Consider the following 22,771-nt stretch of genomic DNA (forward strand, 5'->3'; position numbering starts at 1 on the left):
ATAATTAAATTACACATTTTATCTGTGAATAAAGACCGGGAAATTAATATCAAATAAATTGAATTTGGCCTCTTATTAAAACAGGGTTAATTATATATCAATATATGATAGTAATTATTAAAAATTTTAAATTAATTAATATTTTTCTTATATGACATGCATGTATTTTATAAAACAATTATAATAATCAAATTTTACTTATAAGTTATTCTCAAAAGCATTTCATGATATTCACAAGTTGATAATGGATAACAATTCATATGTTTCATACACAAATTATTTTACTATCAATTAGTGAATATTCAATCATCTTTTAAATATACTATATATAAAATTCTAAATATCATTTTTTAAACTACCCGTTTTTTTATTTTAAAAATTTACATAATAGTGTGTAATTTATTGGAAAATAAAAATCAAATATTGTAATATTTATAATATTTCCTTTTTTTAATTTTCAATTGAAATAATTACTTATATTAATTAAAAAAAAAAAAATTAATAATATTTTAACTCTTATATATAAAAATCAATTTATTTTTAAGTTTATTGCAAATGAAAGAATGGGGAGCAGTTTAAAGTAAAAAAAATCATCGTAAAGAGAATCTCGTTTAAGCGAATTTTACATAAAAAGGATGGACTTGTTTTATAAAATAAAATAAAGTTTGCAAAATATATGTGTATAAAAAAAAAAACAAGAAAAAGACAAGAAAAAACGATAAAACAAAAATTATGAATTTAAAACCAATTCAAAATTAATTATTAACTATTTTAACAAATCAAAATGATTTAGGTAAAGTATTTTAGTTTTCTTTCAAATTACTTACTTAAAATTTTTGTCTTTTACAGTTTTTGAAATGATCTTTTTATAGAGTTATGCACAAAAAAATTAAAAAAACTGAGATACTTTGTAAAAAAAAAAATAATTCTTTTTTATGCAATTTAGTTATGTTTTATTAATGTTCAAAAAAATTTATTAACTGTGTAGTTTATTAATGCTAGTTCAAATATATATACAATTTCCAAATAATTATTTATTTTACTAATTATTTCTAAATAAGTAGATAGCACACACTAAATTTTTTTTGGGCAACATTGTAATTCTTTTTCATCTCTACATTATAACATTGGATTAAAAAATCATTCTCTAACAAAACTTATTCACATTTCAAAATCCAATTTAGAAAGAAGTTAAAAGATTAGGAATAAAATTTCAAAATAAAGCTTTTATATAAAACTATGACAAAAAAAATTAAAAAGATTTTCAGAATAATTATATTTTGCGTAGTTTTAATTTTTTAACAAATTTTTGAAAAATATACAAATATTGTATAATTGCAATAATCACAAATAAGTTAATTTAAATTCTAATAATATACTAATTTACAAATGATTTTCCCCCGAACAACATTTTTCGAATAACTTGAGAGAGGCATTAACAATTAAATTTTGAGTTAATTTCAAACGACTTAAATTTTGAGTTAGCGAAATCTCATTTATTTAGAAAATTAAATAATACTTAAATTTACAAATCGATTTCATTTAAATATTTAAATATTAGCTATCGAAATAGTACATATCGCTTCTTTAATGCAAGATGCAACAATGATATCACTCAGAATTTGCACTTAAAATTTTTGAGTTAAATTCTTGCGCTATGCTATTTTCAAGGTATGAAATTTGCAAAAAAAATGAAATGTTGTATAAGTGCTCAAAATTTTTATTTCTGTATAAATAACTCACAAATCGTATTGGTTGAGTTATGTCACTGTTGAAAATATAATATTTAAAGAAAATAAAATTAAATTATCATTTATTTAATATCATTAGATAACAAAAACAAGTGATCAGGTATAGTCAAAAATTAAAATTTTATACACTTAAAAGAAAATATTTTTTATCATCTTATTAAATTTTATATTCCTAAGAATCTTATATTCTTAAGACAGTATTAATTATGGTTATAGGATCAAATTTTTACTTTATATGTAATATTATAGTATGCATGACTAATTAGTATGGAAAATTTCGTTATGAATTCGAAAAATTTAAAATTACAAATTTCTTCTAGCAAATAATCATGCTTTCATACTGAAAGAATTGTTTAAACTTTAAAGAAATCTATTATAATAGTGAACAAAATTTTGATTTCATAATAATCTTGGTTGTAGCTAATAATTTTAAAAATTTTCACAAAATCCTTAAATCTTGGTGCATTGAGTTTGACACATATTTCTAAACAATAGTTTTTTCCTGTTTTGATTCTCTAAAAATATGGTTTTCTTTACGGAATAACTTTGTGTATGAAACTATTATTCTATGTTAATAAAATCTTTAAATAACACCAATTTAAACAACGAAATAAAAATAAATTTTTCTTGTGTTCTAAAATAATATAAACCATTATTAATCAACTTAAATACAATTTTATTAGAATAGTATAGAATTTGATTATTCGAAATGCATTGATCATTTATAGAGACCGAGAAAAAAAACAGTAATAAACTTATTTTTAAGGATTCTTCAAATTTCATTTAGAGTCTACAAAGGCTTATTGGTTTTTTATGCGACATTAAGTAGAATATTAAAATTTAATGCAGTGCAATAAGGTCTAAACTTCATTGCCAAAATAATTATTGATTTATCGTGATCATAGTTTTTAAAAAATACAATTTAATAAATTGAAATCTGCTTCCTTTGAACCTACATCTTATTGCACTGAACATAAAATTTTGTAATAATCTTTTCTAATTTTTTTTTTTTTTGCATGAAAAATATTTTTTATGTTAATAGCATATTTTTTGTATATTACAATTAAAATTAAATATTCGTGTTGTGTTCTTTTTTTTTTTAATTTTTAAAAATTATATTAAATATTAATTAAATGCATACATATATATAATTTCAGGCATCAATACAAAGTAAGACGTTCACCAAGTCACATAGGTCATTTGCTACCAACAGAAGTTATGCAACTGAAAGAATTTCCAATAGACTCAGCAATTACAAGTAGTAGCGATTGTTTAGATCGTATTCGACCAGAAAAAACTTTATTAAAAAGAAATTTGTCGCTCTTATCTTTTCGTATCTAGTCCATAATATTTAATATTAGTAAAAAAATTTAAATTTATTGACAAAAATAATTTATTATAAAATGTAATGAAAAAACATAATATAGGTATATTATATGTACATATATATATGTATATATATATTATAAATTATGACAATGAAAAATAAGAAATCAAAAAAACCAAAAAACCAAAAAAAAAAAAGAAACTGGACATAAAAAAGGCTTTTATTTGAAAAGATTTCAAAAATCTTATATAAAAGTTTTATTAAAACTTAGAAATAAAAGCATAAAAAATATAAATATTTTCATATAATTAATAAATTTTCATGTACATACATATATGGATTTAAACAATTCGAATAAAATCATACTGACGGACGGATTAAATGGTTTATTTTAAAAGTGATCAAAGTTCATTTGCAATTTCAAAACTCTTTTATTTGCAAAACAATCATGATGTCTATAGTTTGAACTGAGACGAAAAATAAATATTTTATGAAGGAAATTAACATTTAACCGAATATTTTGTTACTTTGAACCTAAACTCAGCAATATATTTCATATTTATTTGAAATGGACTTAGAACACTTTCAAAATAAATCGTTCAATTATAATTTACACGTAATAAAACAAATATAAAATTTACTAAAAAAAATTATTAAAAATAAACAAAAAATAGATAAATTTTATTGGGTGATATTGCGTTTTTACTTAACATTATTTGAAAGTATAGACTAATTAATTGTATGTATATGATTTACAATTAAAATATTTATATATACATTTAAACAGAGCAAAAAGGTAAAATCTGAGAATTTCACTGATATATCTACAAAATAGTGTCTACAAAATAAAAAAAAAACACTTGAAATTCATACACTTAACTATAGGTTAGCCAAAACAAATTTATGGTAAAAGTATAAATGTAAAAAAATATATATATATAGCTTTTAATTTTTTTAGATACTTTAACTATTATGCTAAAGTATTGCATAAAATTATAATAATACCTAACTATATAATTTATTTGAGTTACCAAAATACCTAACAAATTATTTAACAAAATCTTATTACAATTTTATATAGATCTACACTTATTTTAATAATTTATGTTGAGTTACATAGATATATCTTCGAATTTCGGAATTACTATAAAAACCAAAAATGAAAACATAATTATTCAATGAAATTATAAATAAACGTAAATAAAATTTAATTACGGATACATGATCATCTATATTATATACATACGTGTTATAAAGCTTTATTTGTATCGAGACTTTACGGAGAAAATGATCTATCCAACATAGTTTGACCAAATTAGAAAAATATGTGAAAAGAATTAAACAATTCAAGGGTAATATCTTTTTCTTAGTATCTTACAACCAAATGAACATTTTTTAATGTTAACTAAATACTCTTTGTTGGTAACTTTTTTCATGTTGGATAGAATCTTTTCTGCATAATTCCTCATTATAAAACTATAAAATGATCCTTGAATGTACTATGTACAATATTTTTTTTTCCAAAAAGATAGTATTGTAATGAGTTTGTAAATTTAGCTCAAATAATTTTATAACTATATATTTATTAGGAACTATTACATGCAAGAACAAAAAAAAATGAATTTTATTACCCTATAGTACCAGTTAAGTAATGTAAACAGCATTTGAATACCTTTAGAAAGCGTTTTAAATTATTATACTTAATATAATTTTATCTACTACTATAAATATAATAATTATTTGAATAGAAAAAATAAATTTAATAGATTTTCAAAATTTTAATTACATTAGCAAAACAATTTGGCACAATTTAATTATTATATAGTTAAATATATACATACAATGTAGGCGTGTATGTATATATATCTTTAACAATACTTCCCTATAACTCTATATGTAATATGAAAAAGAATTATTTTTTAAGGTACTTTAATAGTTTGTATAAAAATATAAATCAAATATTTTTTTAAAATTCACATATTTAATTATGTACTTAAATTTTCTGATTAACAACAATATAAAAATAATATGGACATACATAGTTATAACAAAAATAAAAATAATGGAATTATTTTTAAAATTTATTTGATACTTAGGATAAACATTTCATAACAAAAAAATTTTTTTTAAAAACCTTTCAGATTTTTTGAACTTATAAAAGGGGATACAAATAATATTCTTTTTCTTTTATAATTTTGAGTAAATTTTTAAGGGTCAATTAGATTATAAAACAATTCAATATAAATATCATAATATAAAAGTTGTTTTTTTAATAAATAAATATCAGAAAAAATATAAGATATTAGGACGACAATTAGTAGAAACCCTCAGAGTCTTGCTTCTTATTCATTTAAAAACAAAAAAAAAATTTATTAAAAAGCCAAAAAGATCTTCTTGAAAAACTAAAGGTTTTTGTAATTATTCTTAAATGTAGATTCCAAGATAAAAAAAGGATTTGTTACTCACAACATACATATGTCAACATTTATTTGGCGTAAGAAAATCTTTGACAAGTTTAACAAAATTTTATTTATGTATTTGAAATACGTATTTTATGATCTTTTTTTATAACTACTTATATACTCTTAATATACTTGATGTATATGCATATAAAAATATTATGCACATATCGTTCGTTTCTTGCAACAGTGAAGTATCTCAAAAAAAAAAAACAATTTCCTAGTTATTTATACAGAAATAAACACTTAAAGCCTTTCTCTTTTGTGCAAAAATGTCAATTCTGTGTCTTGCAAATTGTCACTTATACAATAAACTATAAAATAACTCTAGAGTCTAGAACCTAGAAGAATATATTAACTCAAAAATTTTAAAATTAGATCTTCTCAAATGCACAAATTTTGAGTTATGTTAGTGTTACAGTACATAAAACGAATTAATATATTTTAAAACAAATTAACTGAGGTGAGGTTTTTTTTTAATTTTCAACATATAATAAGACTCTGAGATTTATCTTTCATTATTTTTATTTAGCAAAACTGATTTTTTTCTCCAATAATAAGAAATTGTTAAATTTTGTGTTTGCTTTATTTTGTAAACGCTATCAAAAATTTTTTCTTGAGAAAAAAAGCAAAAAAAAACAGAAAAAAGAGAAATATATATTTAATTATTTGAAAAAAAAAAATACCTTAAATAAGCGAACAATATACATATGAAAGTTTGTGTTCACTAAAATTAAATAAATATGTACTTATATTTATAAATATTTGTTATTATATTAGACTTTTATATAGATAAAACAATTAGTTAAAATTAACTTTTACAAAGTTTATTAACTAGAATTGCTAAATTATATATTTTACATTGAAACCAATAAGTGCCAAAATTAATTTTTTGGATTTTTTTTTAATCAATTATTAAAACAATCACAGAATTTAACAAATTCTTAATTTAAGCAGTCATAAAACGTTTTTTTGCTGTTTAATTTCTAAGAGAAAAATAGTAAAGAACATTATTTTTGGGTATATAATACTATGGCAGTTATGCAAAATAATTGAATAGTCTACTTAAATTTAGTACTGCATTGCAGAAAGATCGCACAAAAGGCAGGGTAGGGTGCCTGCACTGCATATTAAAATAAAAATTTGATTTGTTTTCAAACTAATGGCGAACAATTAAATACAGATATAAATACAAAAATGTTAATGGTATTAATTTCGTTTTCTTATACATAAAAAATTTAAATAATTATTTATATAATAAAATAATAGCAGGTTTAATACATAAATAATTTTATATTTTAAGAACTATTCTCGGATCGAAAAAGAAATTTGGCGAATTTCGAGCATTATACATTATATTTAACATGTTATAATTCATCTTATTCCAAAGTCTTTTAGTTAATTAATTCAATTAGTATCGTTATTGGAATAGCAAAAAAAGAGTTAAGATCGTGTTTGAATATATTATTAATATTGCATAATTTGCCAAAGTATAGGACAAAATTTGACTTAAAATACCATACATAAATATAAACATAAAAGTGTCAGAACAAAAAGATTTAATTATAAAAATATTGCAATAAGTATGTGCAACGTAAATGTTCACTGCCATGTGCTTATCAACAATACAAAACAAGTATTACTAAGAAAGTCAAAACCCACACAAAACATAATTATGTACATTTCCATAAAAAAATATGAAAATTAATTTACTTATTCATATATAAGAGAAATTTTAAGGAGATGCATAAATACAATATATGTACATACATATTACACTGATCAATAAATATAATGGCCGATCGAGTGATAGACTGACAATATGATATTTATTTGATAATAGATCAAATAATATTGTATTGTGGACATCGCTACATTTTATGAAAATTAGCAATTAGCTTTAAAATACATTGTGTAATAGAAAATAAAAATTTACTCATCTGCATATTGTAAAAATATTTTCATTTCTGAACTTTTGATTTTGCAGAACTACTTATTTTATAAAAGAAAAAAAAATTAAACATTAAAAATATTATAATTAAAAAAATTTTGTAATCAATTTATATAAACATTCAATATGCAAATACAAAATTAAAAACAAAAAAGTAAATTAATTAATTACTAAATGGAATTTAGATGAAATGCTATTGGAGTTTACTTCCCAAACAATTTAAACACATTTTAATTTAAAAAATTTGTATTACAATTATTGCAAAATGATGGAACGTAAGTTTTATTACATTGCAATAAAAAATTAATATTTCAAGTGACCAATTAAAAGTTCAGAAAATAATTAAAATAGTAGAAATAAAATTTCCAATTAAAAAAGCTTGGTAACCTTAAGAGTTTTTTGAAATTGTCTTTTTTTAAATAGTTTGAACATAAAGTAATTTGGTTTTTTAATATTAATTAATATAAGAAAATAGTCTAGTACCTTTTTAAATATGAAGTTATAATTACTTTTAAGAGAATATTTAAATTACGTTTTGATTGAAATTCCGTCATTGATTCACTTCTTTACCTACTTTTCATTTTTTCTTCTAAATACATTAAAAATGATCTTAATCTAAATTCAAAAATTATCACATGCGTACATTGATATTATGAAATAAGATATAAAAAAACTTCAATATTAATTCTTATGATATAATACATTATTCTAAATTGTACAGCTTCATACCACAATTTCTAAAAAACGAACAAAGAAATACGTAATTAAATTCGCAAATAATTTAGAAACTTTGAACACATCGACCTTCTAAATATTTTTTGCCATTATCAAAATTTTTCAAATAAAATAAAGTCTCTTACTTAAGTACGCTAGGATGTATGTATTTTTCATTTTCAAGTACACATTTTCCATTTAAGTACAAAATAACAAATCATAGAGTACATTAAATGGTTTTCAAAAATTCAATTTTTTTCCTGATTGATCTTATTAACGTTAAGTTCTTTTTATTTAATAACAATGTTTATTTTTATGGAATTTCAATTTTATTTTGTGTATGAAACTCATCATTATTTAAAAAATGGGCCATTTTTTATATTTTGAATAATAAAAAGGAACAATTAGATAGATTATGAATTTGAATTCCATAATTTTATTATATTAATAATAAATTTTAATCAAGAAAAATTCAAAATTAAAGAAGTAATATAAAAAATGTGAAAATAATGTATATAGTTGAAAATAAAAAAATTATTAGAAGTTTAGTAAATAAAAATTTAAACAAATGATAGGAGTTTCATTTGCCTAGAGGAAATAATCTTTTATTTTTTCCAGGTTGTGTCCATTTAAGATTTTTCCCACTTACACCGTTTTCAGTATTTTTTAACTCTCAATGAAATCTAATATTATTTATTAAATCAGTAACAAAACTTTGGTCTTCATATGTATATATATATATATATATATATATATATATTTGTAAATATATATTTAATAAAAATATAACATATTATAAGTAAATTATGATCAATTTAATAAATGATGTATGTATAATGGAAAATACTTTTTTAATAGAAAAAACATATAAGTATATTCAAAAAATTTCTTTTGTAGCTGGTATAAAAGCTTCCCAATATTTAACTAGCTGTTGTTGATGAGCCATTTGATTTTCAAAGTACTTCTTTATAACGGCCTTAAAATCATCAACACGAATTCGATTAAAGTTATTCAATTCCTCTTTTATTACTGCTGAAATTTCATCAAATTCTTGTTGACAACGTTGTACTTTAACTTCCCATTCCTCAATTTCTTTTTGCATTTGATCTGATCGATCGTTTTTCCCAGAAACTTCGAGTTTTGATTTCGTTTCACGACGTTTTGTTAATTGCATTTGTGCGTGTTGCCAATTTTGAAACACTTTAACTCGTTCATGAAATACAGCTTTAATAGCATCAAACAAACCAATGTATTCTTTTAAATATTCAGCCAAAATAAAAAAATCTGAATTGGATTGTTCAGACCGTAAAATTTCAATTTTTTCTTCAATATCGGCAAGACTTGACAAAGCTCTTGATAGACCTGTATGCTCTTCGCATGTACTTAATAAGGCAGCAGCTTTGGAAACCAGACCTGTAAACAAAGCTAATTCTTTTCTATTATTTACAAGCGATTTTATTGTTGAATGTAAATGTTGAATGCACGCATCGAAACTTTCAATTTCAGTTATTTTGTCATCAAACCAAGGATCATTTTCATCCATTTTATAAGTAATTTTATTTACAGTTTCTCCAAACTTATTAAAAAGACGCATAACTCCTGCCCCACTCAATGTAGATGTATTTATTGCCCCAGGCAGTTCTTTATCAGTCTGTAGAAAATTAATGAAATCTGGGTCAACTCTGAGAACTCTATGTTGGGCTGTGCGGTTTAGAAATCTTTCTAAGGCAGCTCTTCTTATTTCAATCCATTCCATGCCTGAACCTGAATTAGAATCACTTTGCTGTGGACTCATTTTCACTTTTGTAGTTCCAATTAAATTCTTTGATGGAACTGATGGAATAATTCTTCCAGCTCTTAAATATCTAGAAGTCAATAATGCATGTAAAGCTAAAAAATCACTAAATCTTTTTTGTGTTTCAGAATTTGTCAATGTATATTGCGGAATGTTTGTTTTTGTGTAAATAGTATAAGCTAAATAAGAACTTATTCCTTCACCGATTTTTTGTGGTTCGGATACTGTTATAGCAATAAAATGATCACCAGAATCAGCGGATATAACATCCATGCCAGCATATTCATCTTGTTCCTCAGGCTCTTCTTTGTTAATATCGATATTTGAAAATTGATTTTTATTTTCTTCCATGTTTATTTCTGAATATCTGAAAAACAAAATTTTTTGTAGGCGTAGGTACTAAGTAATTATGTATAAATGTTATCAGTTTTGTAGATATTTATTTTCTATGAAACAAATTAAAACAAAAATTTTTACATAAATTTTTACTTATGAAAAAATGAATGTAACACAATTATTTTTGGTATACTTTTAAAATACTTACTTATGATTCAGCGGTTTATCTAAATAATTACAGTGAATTTACTTTTTTAAAAATAAAAATTCTAAATCGTAGTCCCTTTTCGAAATGTCAAAAAACTGCAGCACTACTGTATTTGACGAATATCTTTTATAAAAAAACGTCACTGGTTTCAAATAAGGCATTTTAGTTTTGTTCAACTACTTCACAGTATAACACAGAAGTTACGTTTTCCAAGTACTGCATATTATTTGCGTTCCATTTATGTGTTCAAATTACTCACAAGTTTATTGACGTAATTTGTAAATGGAACGAACGTAAATGGAACGATATAAGAGTAAAAAACATAACCTTAATTTTTTGGTATAACTATTTTATTTTTCATATAGCTTTTTTTATTATTGTTCAAACAATTTATAAAAGATATTTTAAATACATATTATAATTAAATGCCAAAATAACTCTGAAAGTACAAGATCCATCTGTTTGAGATTAAGAAATTAAAAATACTATTGGCGTCTACCGAAAGGAAAAGGTACCAGTACATCTTTAATTCCTCTACGCATTTGTTTAAAATAGTGTAGTTGTGCTCAGTTAAGGCAAGTATAGAAAAAATACAAAAGCTACTATCAGTTGTAACACGAACGAGCACGTTACGCTTTAACACAAAAATTTTGAATGAAACTATTAAAGCAGATTCCTTGAAAGAATATAATAATATAGTGTCAAAATTTTAAACTGAGATAAAGCTATTGTTTTTTAATGTAAGTTGAAATAAAACAAACAGTTTGTATCGAAAGTAAATATTTTAGAGAATTTCCGAAAGTTTGACCCAAAGTTTAATGAAGATGAAGAGATTTTGCAAACTGATAGTTTTTTCTTTCATGCCCGGTCTACGCAGTCTCATCATTAAAACGAACACAAGTTGTTAACTCCACCATATAAATAAATATAGTACGTAATTGACAGCTGGTGAGGAAGAACTATAATTTGTTTTGTTAGTTATCATTTATATTCACGACAAAATCTAATATTTTGGGATGAATATAAACGGGCGCGTAATGTTTATATTAAAATGTTCTGAAACCCGTACTTTTTGGCCTAAATGAGCTACGCGCCCTCGGAACGTATTAGAATTTTTCATTTTGACATCCCTTAATCTGAATCAAACGAACGTCGTACGTATACACTGCTTGGCATCAGAATTTGTTTGACGGCAAATTATAAAAGTTCTCCATTCTTATCAGATTTGCTGTCAGATTTTATTCTAGAAAGTAGAACCCTTCAGTTAAAGGGAATATGAATCATTCTTCAAGAAAGAAAATACACATAAACAAGGTCGTTCATGTCCAACAGGCATTATTTTGTAATCAAAAACGCTACCTTTTTGAATTACCTGAAAAACGTCAAAACAGTGAAGATGATAGTTCGCCATTTTTTTTTCTCTTGTGTACGTAGAAACTCGCGTCCAAATTTTAATTTGCGATTATTTTATAGAAATATTAATTTTTAAATAAAATTTTTTAGAAGTATTAAATAAGAAATTATAATTTACCGAAACTGTTAATAAATTATTATATAAGCATATACAACGATCAAGAAAATAATGTGATTTCCAGTGCAACAGCTGTGCCTTAAATATTTTTTTGTTTTTAAATTTATTAAAAGTTCTTAATAATAAGCAAATTTTTTATGAATAATTTAAGATAACATAATGTTAAGATTTTTAAGTAGACGAAAAGTTACAAATAACGTTAACGATGGCAGCAGCCAAATTAAATCGCAAAGAATTGTTGCAAATAAGAATAAAATTGATTGTCGTGTTATATTATTGGACAATACAGATCTTTCTGTTGAGTTATCTGTAAGTAGATAATTTAAATTAATATAACTAAGTAAAATATGTTTATATATAGAGTGTACATCGAATTTTTGTTTTGGAAAAATAGAAGAAAAATGAAGATGGGCATTATTATAAAACTGGCAAAATTAATTTGATATCTGCCTATATTTTAACTTCCGTTAATATACTCCAAATTAGGAGCATTCAAGTAAATGTATTGATTTCCTACTTTAGTTTAACAGTAAAAGTTTGGTATCACATTTTACAATTTATATGTTTATTTATTCGCTATTCTATGCATTTAAAAATTGAAATTATATTGATGTAAATTATAAGAAGCTAATTTTCTTTTGGTTCCAATTGTAATTTATTACTTATATAGGCATACATAGTTGAATACTATATTTGCATAAGTGCATGCATAGCATATACATATATATTACATATATTCATGTATATATATATATATTTATTTATGTATCTACTTAACTAGAAAGTAAGTCGATACATGATTAAGTAGCTTCAATTTTTACTAGACAATATGTGACCCAAATTGTTGACGAAAACAAAAAAAGTAAATATGCCCAGTTAATCAGTTGTTTGTGTAATTGATTGACGAAATTTTCGTTATTATAGTTGTTTCCACGCATTGATAATTACATACACGAAATTTACTAAATTATAATAATTTTATTATAATTATTGCGCTATTTAGGTAGGTATGGTTTAGTAACAGAAATTTTTTGGTAAAAGATTAAGATTTGTTTAAAATTTGCTTTAATGATTGGTATATATTATATTTCTCGAAATTTAAAATTTATAAAAAAACATTTGAGTGTTAAGTTTATTTTATTGAAAATTATATTTTGCTTCGAAACCTGTATTTAAAATTTAACCTCGAAATAAAAATATTCTTTTTTTTTTTTTTTAGAAAAAGGCTATGGGAAGTTACCTGTACGAACAAGTTTTCTATGCCTTGGATTTAACAGAAAAAGATTATTTTGGTTTGCAATTTACCGATGCAAATCATGTCAAACATTGGCTGGATCCAACAAAAGCTATTAAAAAGCAAGTTAAAAGTAATTTATTGTTCCTAAAATATTTTATTTAAACAATAGAAAATCTCTTAAACATTTAAGAATATTCCAAATTTGTTCTAGTTGGACCTCCGTATACATTCCGTTTACGAGTTAAATTTTACTCTTCCGAGCCGAACACATTACGAGAAGAATTGACGCGCTATTTGTTTTTTTTACAACTAAAACAAGATTTATTAGATGGTCGTTTGGACTGCCCTGAAGAAAAGGCTGTAGAACTATGTGGCCTAGCATTACAGTGTAAGTGCATAGAATATACATATCAATAAATTTGTAACTTGTTATTTGAAAATTTGTAGCTGAGCTAGGCGATTATGATCCGAATGTTCATACCGCTGCTACTGTTTCTGAATTTCGCTTTGTTCCAAATCAAACTGAGGAATTTGAAATAGCTGTATTGGAAGAATATAAAAATTGTTCTGGCACTCCAGCGCAAGCTGAAGCTGCTTACTTGAACAAAGCGAAATGGCTAGATAGTTATGGGGTTGACATGCATACTGTTATGGTACTAAATATTTTTTAGCAAAATGCTTTGTTTTTTTTAAATTTTCTGAAATTTTAGGGTAAAGATGGAAATGAATATCATTTAGGTTTAACACCAACAGGAATTTTGGTATTTGAAGGGCAACAAAAAATTGGACTATTTTTTTGGCCAAAAATTAGCAAATTAAATTTTAAAAAGAAAAAATTAACCTTGGTTGTTGTAGAGGATGATGATGAAGGTCGCGAACAAGAACATACTTTTGTTTTTCGATTGTATAATGAAAAAGCCTGCAAGCATTTGTGGAAGTGCGCAGTTGAGCATCATACTTTTTTCCGTTTAAGAGCACCTGTTAAAGGGCCTTCTGCTCGGCAAAATTTTTTCCGAATGGGATCTCGTTTTCGTTATTCCGGTCGCACGGAGTTTCAAACAACTGCAACCAGTCGTGCACGGCGTACTGTTCAATTTGAAAGACGACCTTCGCAACGTTTTGCTAGTAGGCAATCCCATTTGCTACGTGAAAGGCAAAAGCAACAACAGAATCAAGATTCTAAAAATAACTCAATTACAGCTGATGCATTAATAACAGTGCAACAACCAACTACAGAAAAAGATAAAACAAACTCATCGCAAATTATCTCGCAATTAGAGAACAATTCCATTTGTTCAATAACACCATCACCTTCAATACAGACTGTAATTCACAATAATGTGAATGGAAACGATGCTTCCGAAGTTATATACAATACATTAAATAGTAGAGTAAGTGGTTTAACCCCGTCAATTTCATCTGGAAAATCAATATCAAGTAATGATGATTTTATTGGTATAAATAAAGTAGATTCATCTGAAAAATCTGGGCTATTCGTCAAGTTAGTACACCGATAATTGTGAATAATTTTTGTAAGTCAAACTAATGTTCGTAACAATATTTTTAGACTTGAGCCTGATTATAATTGTGCTAAGAATAACGAAGAAACAAATCCATTTTTAAAAATACAATCATATCGCAGTTCTATTGGAAAATCATCTATTAGTTCAGGCTTTAGGTATTTTTAGTTTGCATCTCATATTTCAATTTCATTAAATTAGAACAATCGTTATATTTTAAAGTTTTTTAGTTTTTTAACTTTGTATTTGGTTAGCGTAGAGTAGTTTTAAGCATATTGTAATCATACTTTTATTTTGCAGCATAAAAAGTAGTTTATCGGATAAAGACAGTCAATTAGATTCATTGCTCAAGTCAATTGTTAAAGAACCATCTTCATCTGTATTAGCAAATGAAGCTATAAATGATGCTAACAGTATCAGGTAGAAAATATATTAAAAAAACTATAAATGAAAAAAAATGAATGTCATATATTTTTAGAGTAACTGTGAACAAAACATCTGATATGGAACACAATAATGAAACATTAAAGCGCTTATCAACTTCTGAAAAACCAAATAATCTGAAGTTGTCAAATATTGGTGGGGCCCAATTGCCACCAGGGCAAATAAAGTGTAATATATTGAAAGGTAATAAAATAGTAGAAAGGTAATAAAATAATAATTTTACTATCTAACAAAAAAAAAATTTTAGCTCGTGTGGAAGAAGAATTAGAAACTGCTGCCAATGCGAAGTTGACCAATATATTTCCATCAGTTGGCATTATTAATAACTGCGATGGTCCAGATTCTCTTAATGCTACCTATATATCAGTTGTAAGTAACGTTATTTAATTACACAGATGTAAAAAAATAGTTCGTTTTAATTTTTTTAATTCACATACATACATTATAGTTTTAACGTTTTTTTTATTAATAACAATTTTTTATTTTATGTTATCCAAAATATTCATTTCATAACTATTGCACCGCTTGTTGGTTATTTTTTGTGTTGTGTTTTTTGTTTTTTTGTTGTTTTTATTTTCCGTTTATGCATTGATCGTCATCAATGGAAATTTAAGGGCGGTGACAAGCTAACTTTGAATATATCTGAACAGAAACCATTTTTGAACTCGCCAATGTCATTGCCTACAGAATCATCGATTCTTTCTTCAATAACAACAATAAATTGTAATGACAATAACAAAAATACAGCAAACAATGTTACAACTTCTTCTATTACAATGAATAATAGTGACCATATTATAAATAACGTTAATAACGTCAGTACGAATATTATAAATCATAACGATTACATAAATAATAATAGCTCCATAACATTAACAACACCGACATCTACGAAAACTCTAACAGTTGGAACTGTTACTACAACATCCAATAATTTAAATCCTGTATCAAAACAACCCACAATTTCAAATTCACATGTAGTTAGTTCATTAGATACAATAGATACATTATCATCATCATATTTAGATGCCATTACAAAAGTATCGACAAAATCAACTACAATCCTAAACACGACAGCTACAGATACTATCAGTAAAAATAATAATGATGAAAAACATAACGATATTCTCCAAGTGAATGCAAAGAAAGATATTAAGAATTTTAGCAACAATAACGATGTTGTTTGTGAGAAAAAGGTAAGATGATTTCGGTCTAAATTTTTTGTTAATTATCGGACTTTCTCAAACTTCTTTTTGTCTATTTACTTTTTTATATTTTTTTCATAATTTTACTTTTTTCCTCCATTTTTCTTTTCTTTTTTTTTGTTTATTTTTATAATTTTTATCATTTTATTATTCTATTGTTAGTCAAGATTTCAAGATCTCTACGTACATACTTACACTTTTGTACATTAACATTATACACTTAACTGTTCACTTATATTTTGTCTGTTTAATTTTATTTAATCATTCTATGTGTCAATTCACTTTTGCTTATTTTTAGACGTACAAACGAAACTTTCAACGTACCAGAACTAATATAACAAGCTTGTGTCTTATAGCTACTAGAAATACAAAATATCTTGATTTAACTTTGCTTCTTAAATTGAAATTAGTACATTAAAGTTTCTATGATGGCAGAAAATCATCAAATCATAAAAAATCTTTTTCTCTTGCAAGAGTCATCTACAATTTTCTTAATAGACTTTAATGAAAACATTATTTGAATTTACTTGTTGAACAAAGTTTGCAAAAAACAAGTTTTTTTGCCTGATTTATTCTTTTACACTTTAAACAAAATGATAATAACAATGTTTTTAATTGCTATCAAACTATTATCACAATTAACAATACAAACTATTATTATTTTATTTCAGAATAATAAAAATCATATTAATCCTTCAAGTGAAATGTTATCACCATGGTTGGTATCATCAGAAGTAGTTGCAGCTCCTAAAAACAAAGAACCAACAATACTACGTAAATCTGTTATAACGACTCAACTTTAAACAATTATCTAATTTTTTTTTAATTAATTTCTAACTTAATTTAATATATGTATGTATCTATATTTTGATATACATAACATATATAAATAATTTATAAAAATGCGAATATAACATGTACATTTCCATTTGCAATACGTTTAATAAAAAGCTATAAGCAGTATTTTATGTACTTAAGATATAATATCCATAATATTATATTTAATAATATTTTATTTCTATATAAATTTAATTAATTATTGTATTAAACAAGTCTCTATAGTTGAATGAAGATAATGAGAAATTTTTATTTAATTTTGGTAGTTTTGTAAAGAAATAATTAAACTGAAGTAATCAAAAATAAAAGGAACTATGTAAACATTGGCCTTATTTTATATAAACTACTTAAACCTAAAATATTTAAAAATAATAAAAAAAACATTCCTAAATATTATATTAATAATAAAAATATATGATTAAAAATGAAATGCAATAAATTTTTGCGCTTAAATGAATTACAAAAAAAATATTTTATTTCTTATCCCTTCAAATTGCAAAATTTTTTTAAACAAAATTTCATTAATTTAATCTTAATATTTGAGAAGAATTTTACGTAATTTTTTCTATACTATTAAAAAAATATTGTATTTGTATGTGAATCAAAAATGAAAAAAATTTTATCCAGAAAAAATATGGAATTGTGAGAATAAAATATTAGTTTTTTTTCTATATCCTAAATAATTGTTAAACATATGTACACATATGTACATAGAAGTATGTTTATCTAATTCTAATAAACTTCGAGTGGGTTTACCTACTGCCAAAAATAAATTTCTTAAAAGAATAATATTACTTACCACTAGTTGAGTAAACAAATTACATATTATGTGTGTATAAACACCGAACATCACCGAGTTATAAACAAAATAATCTACAACGAAAAATGAACAATGAGCAAGAATCAAATTTCATTTAGTTGATTCGATGCTCTCGAAATATGAAAAATTCCAAAGGTGCCATTTAGATATTTCCGTTCTTCAATTGAATTTGAATTCTTAAAACATTTAAAAATCTACAAATTCTTATTAGAATAGAAAATAAAAAAATAAAAATTATTCAATTCGTTATTCCCGAATAGAACCAGAAGCTTAGTTGCTAAAATAACAAGCAATCAAAATTTCGTTTAAATTATTTTTAATTTTAGATAAAAAGTGACGTTACACACTGCGTATTTTTTAAAACTATCAACATATTTCTAAAAATTTTATGCTTAATTAGGTCATTCCTTAAAATACCAATTCCAAAACTCATCATTTTTAAATTTTCTTATTCCTATGAAAAATTTTACATTGACAAATCGATTATATGTGTAGATATCTCTCTCTGTGCATACATACAATGCTTGTTTCTTGAGTTTTCCGCTTTGGAATCACCGCAAGTACTCAAAGGTTAATAGAGAGTTTTTGTTCTGAAAATTTACTGAAAATATTAAAAAATTTTGCATATTATAACCCTTTCCCACATAAGATTGGTATTTGAATAAAAATTCATTGAATTTTTTAGTTTTTCTCAACATCTTTTCCATCAAATCGTTAAATTTTAAAGAATTCACATGAATAACAATTTCTCTTCAGCTGATATTTTCGAAACAGTTTTTCTCTTGATCACTTTATATTGTTATGAAAGCAAGGGGTAAATAGGAAAAATAACAGTCTTAATAAATATTGTTTGTTATAATATAAAATATACTTTGTATTATTATTCTATAACCTCTTTTTTTAATTTAATATAAATTTGTTTTTATTTTAAAAATTTTATATACAAAACAAAAGGTGATCATTTTTCTAAAAAGATCTTTTTAAAGAAATGAAAATTAAATTTATGTATCTTAAAAATTCATCTTTTTTAATCTCATAATTATTTTTTTTATATAATTTTATAATAAATTGTTATAATTAAAATTTTTAAATAAAAATTAAAATAGAAAAATATAAGAAGGTTAGGCAGTAAATGCTTAGAAGCATTTGCGGTGGACAATGCCTGGGCCGGATTCGTCGTATTCTTGTTTGGAGATCCACATTTGTTGGAAAGTGGACAATGAAGCCAAGATGGAACCACCGATCCATACGGAGTATTTACGTTCTGGTGGGGCAATGATTTTGATTTTGATGGTTGATGGAGCCAAAGCAGTGATTTCCTTTTGCATACGATCAGCAATACCTGGGTACATTGTGGTGCCACCAGACATGACAATGTTAGCATACAAGTCCTTACGGATATCGACATCGCACTTCATGATTGAATTGTATACGGTTTCATGAATACCACAGGATTCCATACCCAAGAATGAAGGTTGGAATAATGATTCTGGGCAACGGAAACGTTCATTACCAATGGTGATAACTTGACCATCAGGCAATTCATATGATTTTTCCAATGATGTGGAAGCGGCGGCGGTGGCCATTTCTTGTTCGAAGTCCAATGCAACATAGCACAATTTTTCTTTAATATCACGGACAATTTCACGTTCAGCTGTGGTTGTGAATGAATAACCACGTTCAGTCAAGATCTTCATTAAGTAATCGGTCAAATCGCGACCAGCCAAGTCCAAACGGAGGATGGCATGTGGCAAAGCATAACCTTCATAGATTGGTACTGTGTGTGATACACCATCACCAGAGTCCAATACAATACCAGTTGTACGACCAGAAGCATACAATGAGAGTACAGCTTGGATGGCAACATACATAGCTGGGGCGTTGAATGTTTCAAACATAATTTGTGTCATCTTTTCACGGTTAGCTTTTGGATTCAATGGGGCCTCTGTCAAAAGAACTGGGTGTTCTTCTGGGGCGACACGCAATTCATTGTAGAAAGTGTGATGCCAGATTTTTTCCATATCATCCCAATTGGTGATGATACCGTGTTCAATTGGGTATTTTAAGGTGAGGATACCTCTTTTGGATTGAGCTTCATCACCAACATATGAATCTTTTTGACCCATACCGACCATGACACCTTGATGTCTTGGGCGACCGACAATGGATGGGAAGACGGCACGTGGTGCATCATCACCAGCGAAACCAGCCTTGCACATACCAGAACCGTTGTCAACGACTAAAGCAGCAACATCATCGTCACACATGTTGAATTAGTTTTTATTTGTTTACTCCTCTAATAATTGGTAATTTTTGTACGTCAGATTACAATTTCATATGTTTGAAAGAAAAATGCCATTAAATGAATAACGCACGTCCATCAATAAATATGAAAATAAATAAAAAACGAACGAAATTCGTCAATTAGAAAAATTATGAAAAACTCTGCGTAGATATTTTCATTAAAATTTATATTTTTGGAAATATTTATTTTTAGAACGCGGGTGTGGTTACACAATTTTAAAATTTACGTAAGAATTAAAAGAAGAAAAAAATTATAAGAAAATCTTTATGTTGTCGTTTTGGATTCTTTAGGCGTTCTTACAAAAATTTTTATGTTATTTCAATTTTTTGCACTAGAAAAATTTTCTGAAACGTTTTTTGAATGATCTATATGAAATATAACGTAACGTAACGCAAAATTGAACGACTTGAAAACATTAATACAATATACGTTTAATATACGTTAAATCAGAACTTTTGAATGAAAATCTTTAAATATTTTTATTTTCTTTGTTATTGTTATTGATATTGATATTTAAAAATCCGATAGTTTCTAAAAGTTTTCTCCTTTCGATCGTTTTCAGTATCTTTTTAAAAATATTATATAATATAGCTATTGAATAGATAGAATTTTCCGAATTCTCCGATATTATACTATAATTTATATTGCTCCAAAATACGTTACTAATATTTTTTGATATAACGTAAAAGAAAAAACGAATTTCCCACAGTTCTTGTAATTATTTTCTTCTTAATTTTTGTATAATTATGAAATACAGTGAAAAAATTATCTAAAATAATCAGCAAATTTGATTAGGACAAAAAATGTGCTTTCTGAATTTTTTCGTTTCAAAATAAACTTTCAAGTTTAAAACCATTGATACTAAAATTTTCGAACTTTAATTTCTTAGAACCGAATGTCGATATTTGATTTTAATTTAATTATATTTTGAAGTTTTTCCAGTAATAAATTATAAGATCATAGTGTAATCCATTTATTTTAAGTTCCAGTTGCCGTAATCCCATTTTGAAACTTTTGCAGCTGTTAATTTAAATTTTCTGTTATAAAATATCTAGGCAATTTTATTTAAAAAAAAAAAAAATTTTATTGAGAATTGTGCTATTTTTAAATAAAAAATACGTATATATTTTATTCTTAAATTTTATTAAATAGAAACTACCGTTATGACGGCGAAAAAATAAATTTTATGCACTCAGAAAAAATTTAATATATTTTTGATAAAATTTGGAATTAATTTTTGAAAAACAGAAAGAAAAGCACTTTTTATTCCATTATTTATGATTCTTCAAATTTCAAGTAGGAAAAAATGTTGAATTAAAAAAAAAATAAAAATAGAAATCCTTTTTTCTTAATTTGCTGATTATTGTTTTTTTTTTCTTTTTCACTGGTATCCAAAAAAACAATAGTGGTTTCAATTTTATTTTTCCAAAATATTTTAATTAAATTAATTTTTTTTTTTAATTATTTTAATTTTTTTTTAAACTAACCGTTAATAAGAAACTAAAGTCTAAGCAACACTTTCGCTGTAGAACTGCGAGTGATCCACAATTCTCGTTTGTTCTATTATTTATACGGACGAGTCTCTTCGTATTTTTTTGTATTTTTTCAAAATTCCCAAAATCCGATTTCCCGAAATAAAAATTCATGAAGGCGTCGTATTTTCTCCTCCATCATCGTCGTTTACAACTAACACATCTAAAAAAAGAAAAAATTCTCAAATTATGATTATAAATTATGGGAATAAAATGTAAACAAATACATTGAAATTTTTCATCGAGGAGCACGAAGTAAAAAACGAAGATCATATTCTAATATTTTTTATTTGAATATACGAAAAATTATAATTTGTATTTGCAAACAACGGTTTAACATAAATATTTCTCCATACTTTTAAAACGAAAATAGATTTTTAATTTTCTTTTTTTTGTTTTTACTAATAATTTCATAAGGCAAAAAAAATAAAATAAAAAAATAAAAGGTAAAATGAAAATTCAACCACAAACACAGATACAATTTTCAAATAAAAAATTTAATAATATTGTGGAAAAACATTAAAAAAATAAGCAAATCGCATCTCTTGTGTTTACAAGAATAAATGTGATTGTGTTAGTAATTAAGTACAACAATTTAATAAAGAAGAACAACGGTATAAGGAGTTAAATAATAGGAAAATCATAAAATTTTGTCTGCGCGGGAGTGGAATTTCTCTATTCCAATTTGTTTGAATAATTTTGACTATGAAATTAAAAAAAAAAAAGAAGAAAAAAATCTACATACATTAAAGTTTTTGGCTATCCCATCCATACATGGATTGGGTTAAAAACATCAGAA

At 24.7% G+C, this 22,771-nt stretch overlaps 4 protein-coding genes across 6 annotated transcripts in view; 2 read left to right on the forward strand and 2 right to left on the reverse strand.

Annotated features, from left to right (window-relative positions):
- The window catches only part of LOC129608710 (two pore potassium channel protein sup-9), a 28,323-nt gene extending 23,035 nt beyond the window's left edge, over positions 1-5,288 (forward strand). The window contains exons 8-9 of one of the 2 annotated variants that reach the window (XR_008696903.1): positions 546-793; positions 2,909-3,044. Coding sequence is in view for 1 of the 2 variants with exons in the window: in XM_055520381.1 (XP_055376356.1) it covers positions 2,909-3,092 (184 nt within the window). In the remaining variant the exon portion in view is untranslated. Of the gene's footprint in view, positions 1-545; positions 794-2,908 lie in introns of both variants that reach the window. The other variant, XM_055520381.1, reaches the window with a different exon arrangement.
- Positions 5,289-5,443: 155 nt separating this feature from the next.
- Positions 5,444-10,676, reverse strand: LOC129608701 (sorting nexin-2). The gene is made up of 2 exons (XM_055520370.1): positions 10,542-10,676; positions 5,444-10,364 (listed from the first exon to the last, which is right to left on the reverse strand). The coding sequence occupies exon 2, from the start codon at positions 10,346-10,348 to the stop codon at positions 9,080-9,082; it is 1,269 nt and encodes a 422-aa protein (XP_055376345.1). The 5' UTR covers positions 10,349-10,364; positions 10,542-10,676; the 3' UTR covers positions 5,444-9,079.
- Positions 10,677-11,952: 1,276 nt separating this feature from the next.
- LOC129608495 (band 4.1-like protein 5) lies at positions 11,953-17,616 on the forward strand. 2 transcript variants are annotated; one of them, XM_055520021.1, is made up of 11 exons: positions 11,953-12,381; positions 13,292-13,439; positions 13,521-13,697; positions 13,757-13,962; positions 14,020-14,810; positions 14,877-14,987; positions 15,130-15,249; positions 15,308-15,456; positions 15,521-15,642; positions 15,888-16,469; positions 17,150-17,616. In XM_055520021.1, exons 1-11 carry the CDS (start codon positions 12,232-12,234, stop codon positions 17,279-17,281), a joined length of 2,688 nt encoding a protein of 895 aa, XP_055375996.1. In that variant the 5' UTR covers positions 11,953-12,231; the 3' UTR covers positions 17,282-17,616. The 2 variants fall into 2 exon arrangements, with proteins under 2 accessions (XP_055375996.1, XP_055376006.1); XM_055520031.1 differs by lacking the exon at positions 15,888-16,469 and having other exon boundaries at positions 17,150-17,611.
- Positions 17,617-19,135: 1,519 nt separating this feature from the next.
- LOC129614367 (actin-87E) lies at positions 19,136-22,043 on the reverse strand. Its single transcript, XM_055528945.1, has 2 exons — positions 21,928-22,043; positions 19,136-20,431 (listed from the first exon to the last, which is right to left on the reverse strand). The coding sequence occupies exon 2, from the start codon at positions 20,400-20,402 to the stop codon at positions 19,272-19,274; it is 1,131 nt and encodes a 376-aa protein (XP_055384920.1). The 5' UTR covers positions 20,403-20,431; positions 21,928-22,043; the 3' UTR covers positions 19,136-19,271.
- Positions 22,044-22,771: the final 728 nt, after the last annotated feature.

This window comes from Condylostylus longicornis, unplaced genomic scaffold, assembly GCF_029603195.1.
Source record: "Condylostylus longicornis isolate FDR11 unplaced genomic scaffold, ASM2960319v2 ptg000004l, whole genome shotgun sequence".
Classification (NCBI taxonomy): domain Eukaryota; kingdom Metazoa; phylum Arthropoda; class Insecta; order Diptera; family Dolichopodidae; genus Condylostylus; species Condylostylus longicornis.

Bases quoted from the DNA above. Each gene is read 5' to 3' on its own strand.
- LOC129608701 (XM_055520370.1), bottom strand. From the start codon at position 10,348: ATGGAAGAAAATAAAAATCAATTTTCAAATATCGATATTAACAAAGAA.
- LOC129608495 (XM_055520021.1), top strand. From the start codon at position 12,232: ATGTTAAGATTTTTAAGTAGACGAAAAGTTACAAATAACGTTAACGAT. The intron at 13,698-13,756 runs GTAAGTGCATAG...GAAAATTTGTAG, and splicing joins ATGTGGCCTAGCATTACAGT to CTGAGCTAGGCGATTATGAT. The intron at 15,457-15,520 runs GTAATAAAATAG...AAAAAATTTTAG, and splicing joins AAAGTGTAATATATTGAAAG to CTCGTGTGGAAGAAGAATTA.
- LOC129614367 (XM_055528945.1), bottom strand. From the start codon at position 20,402: ATGTGTGACGATGATGTTGCTGCTTTAGTCGTTGACAACGGTTCTGGT.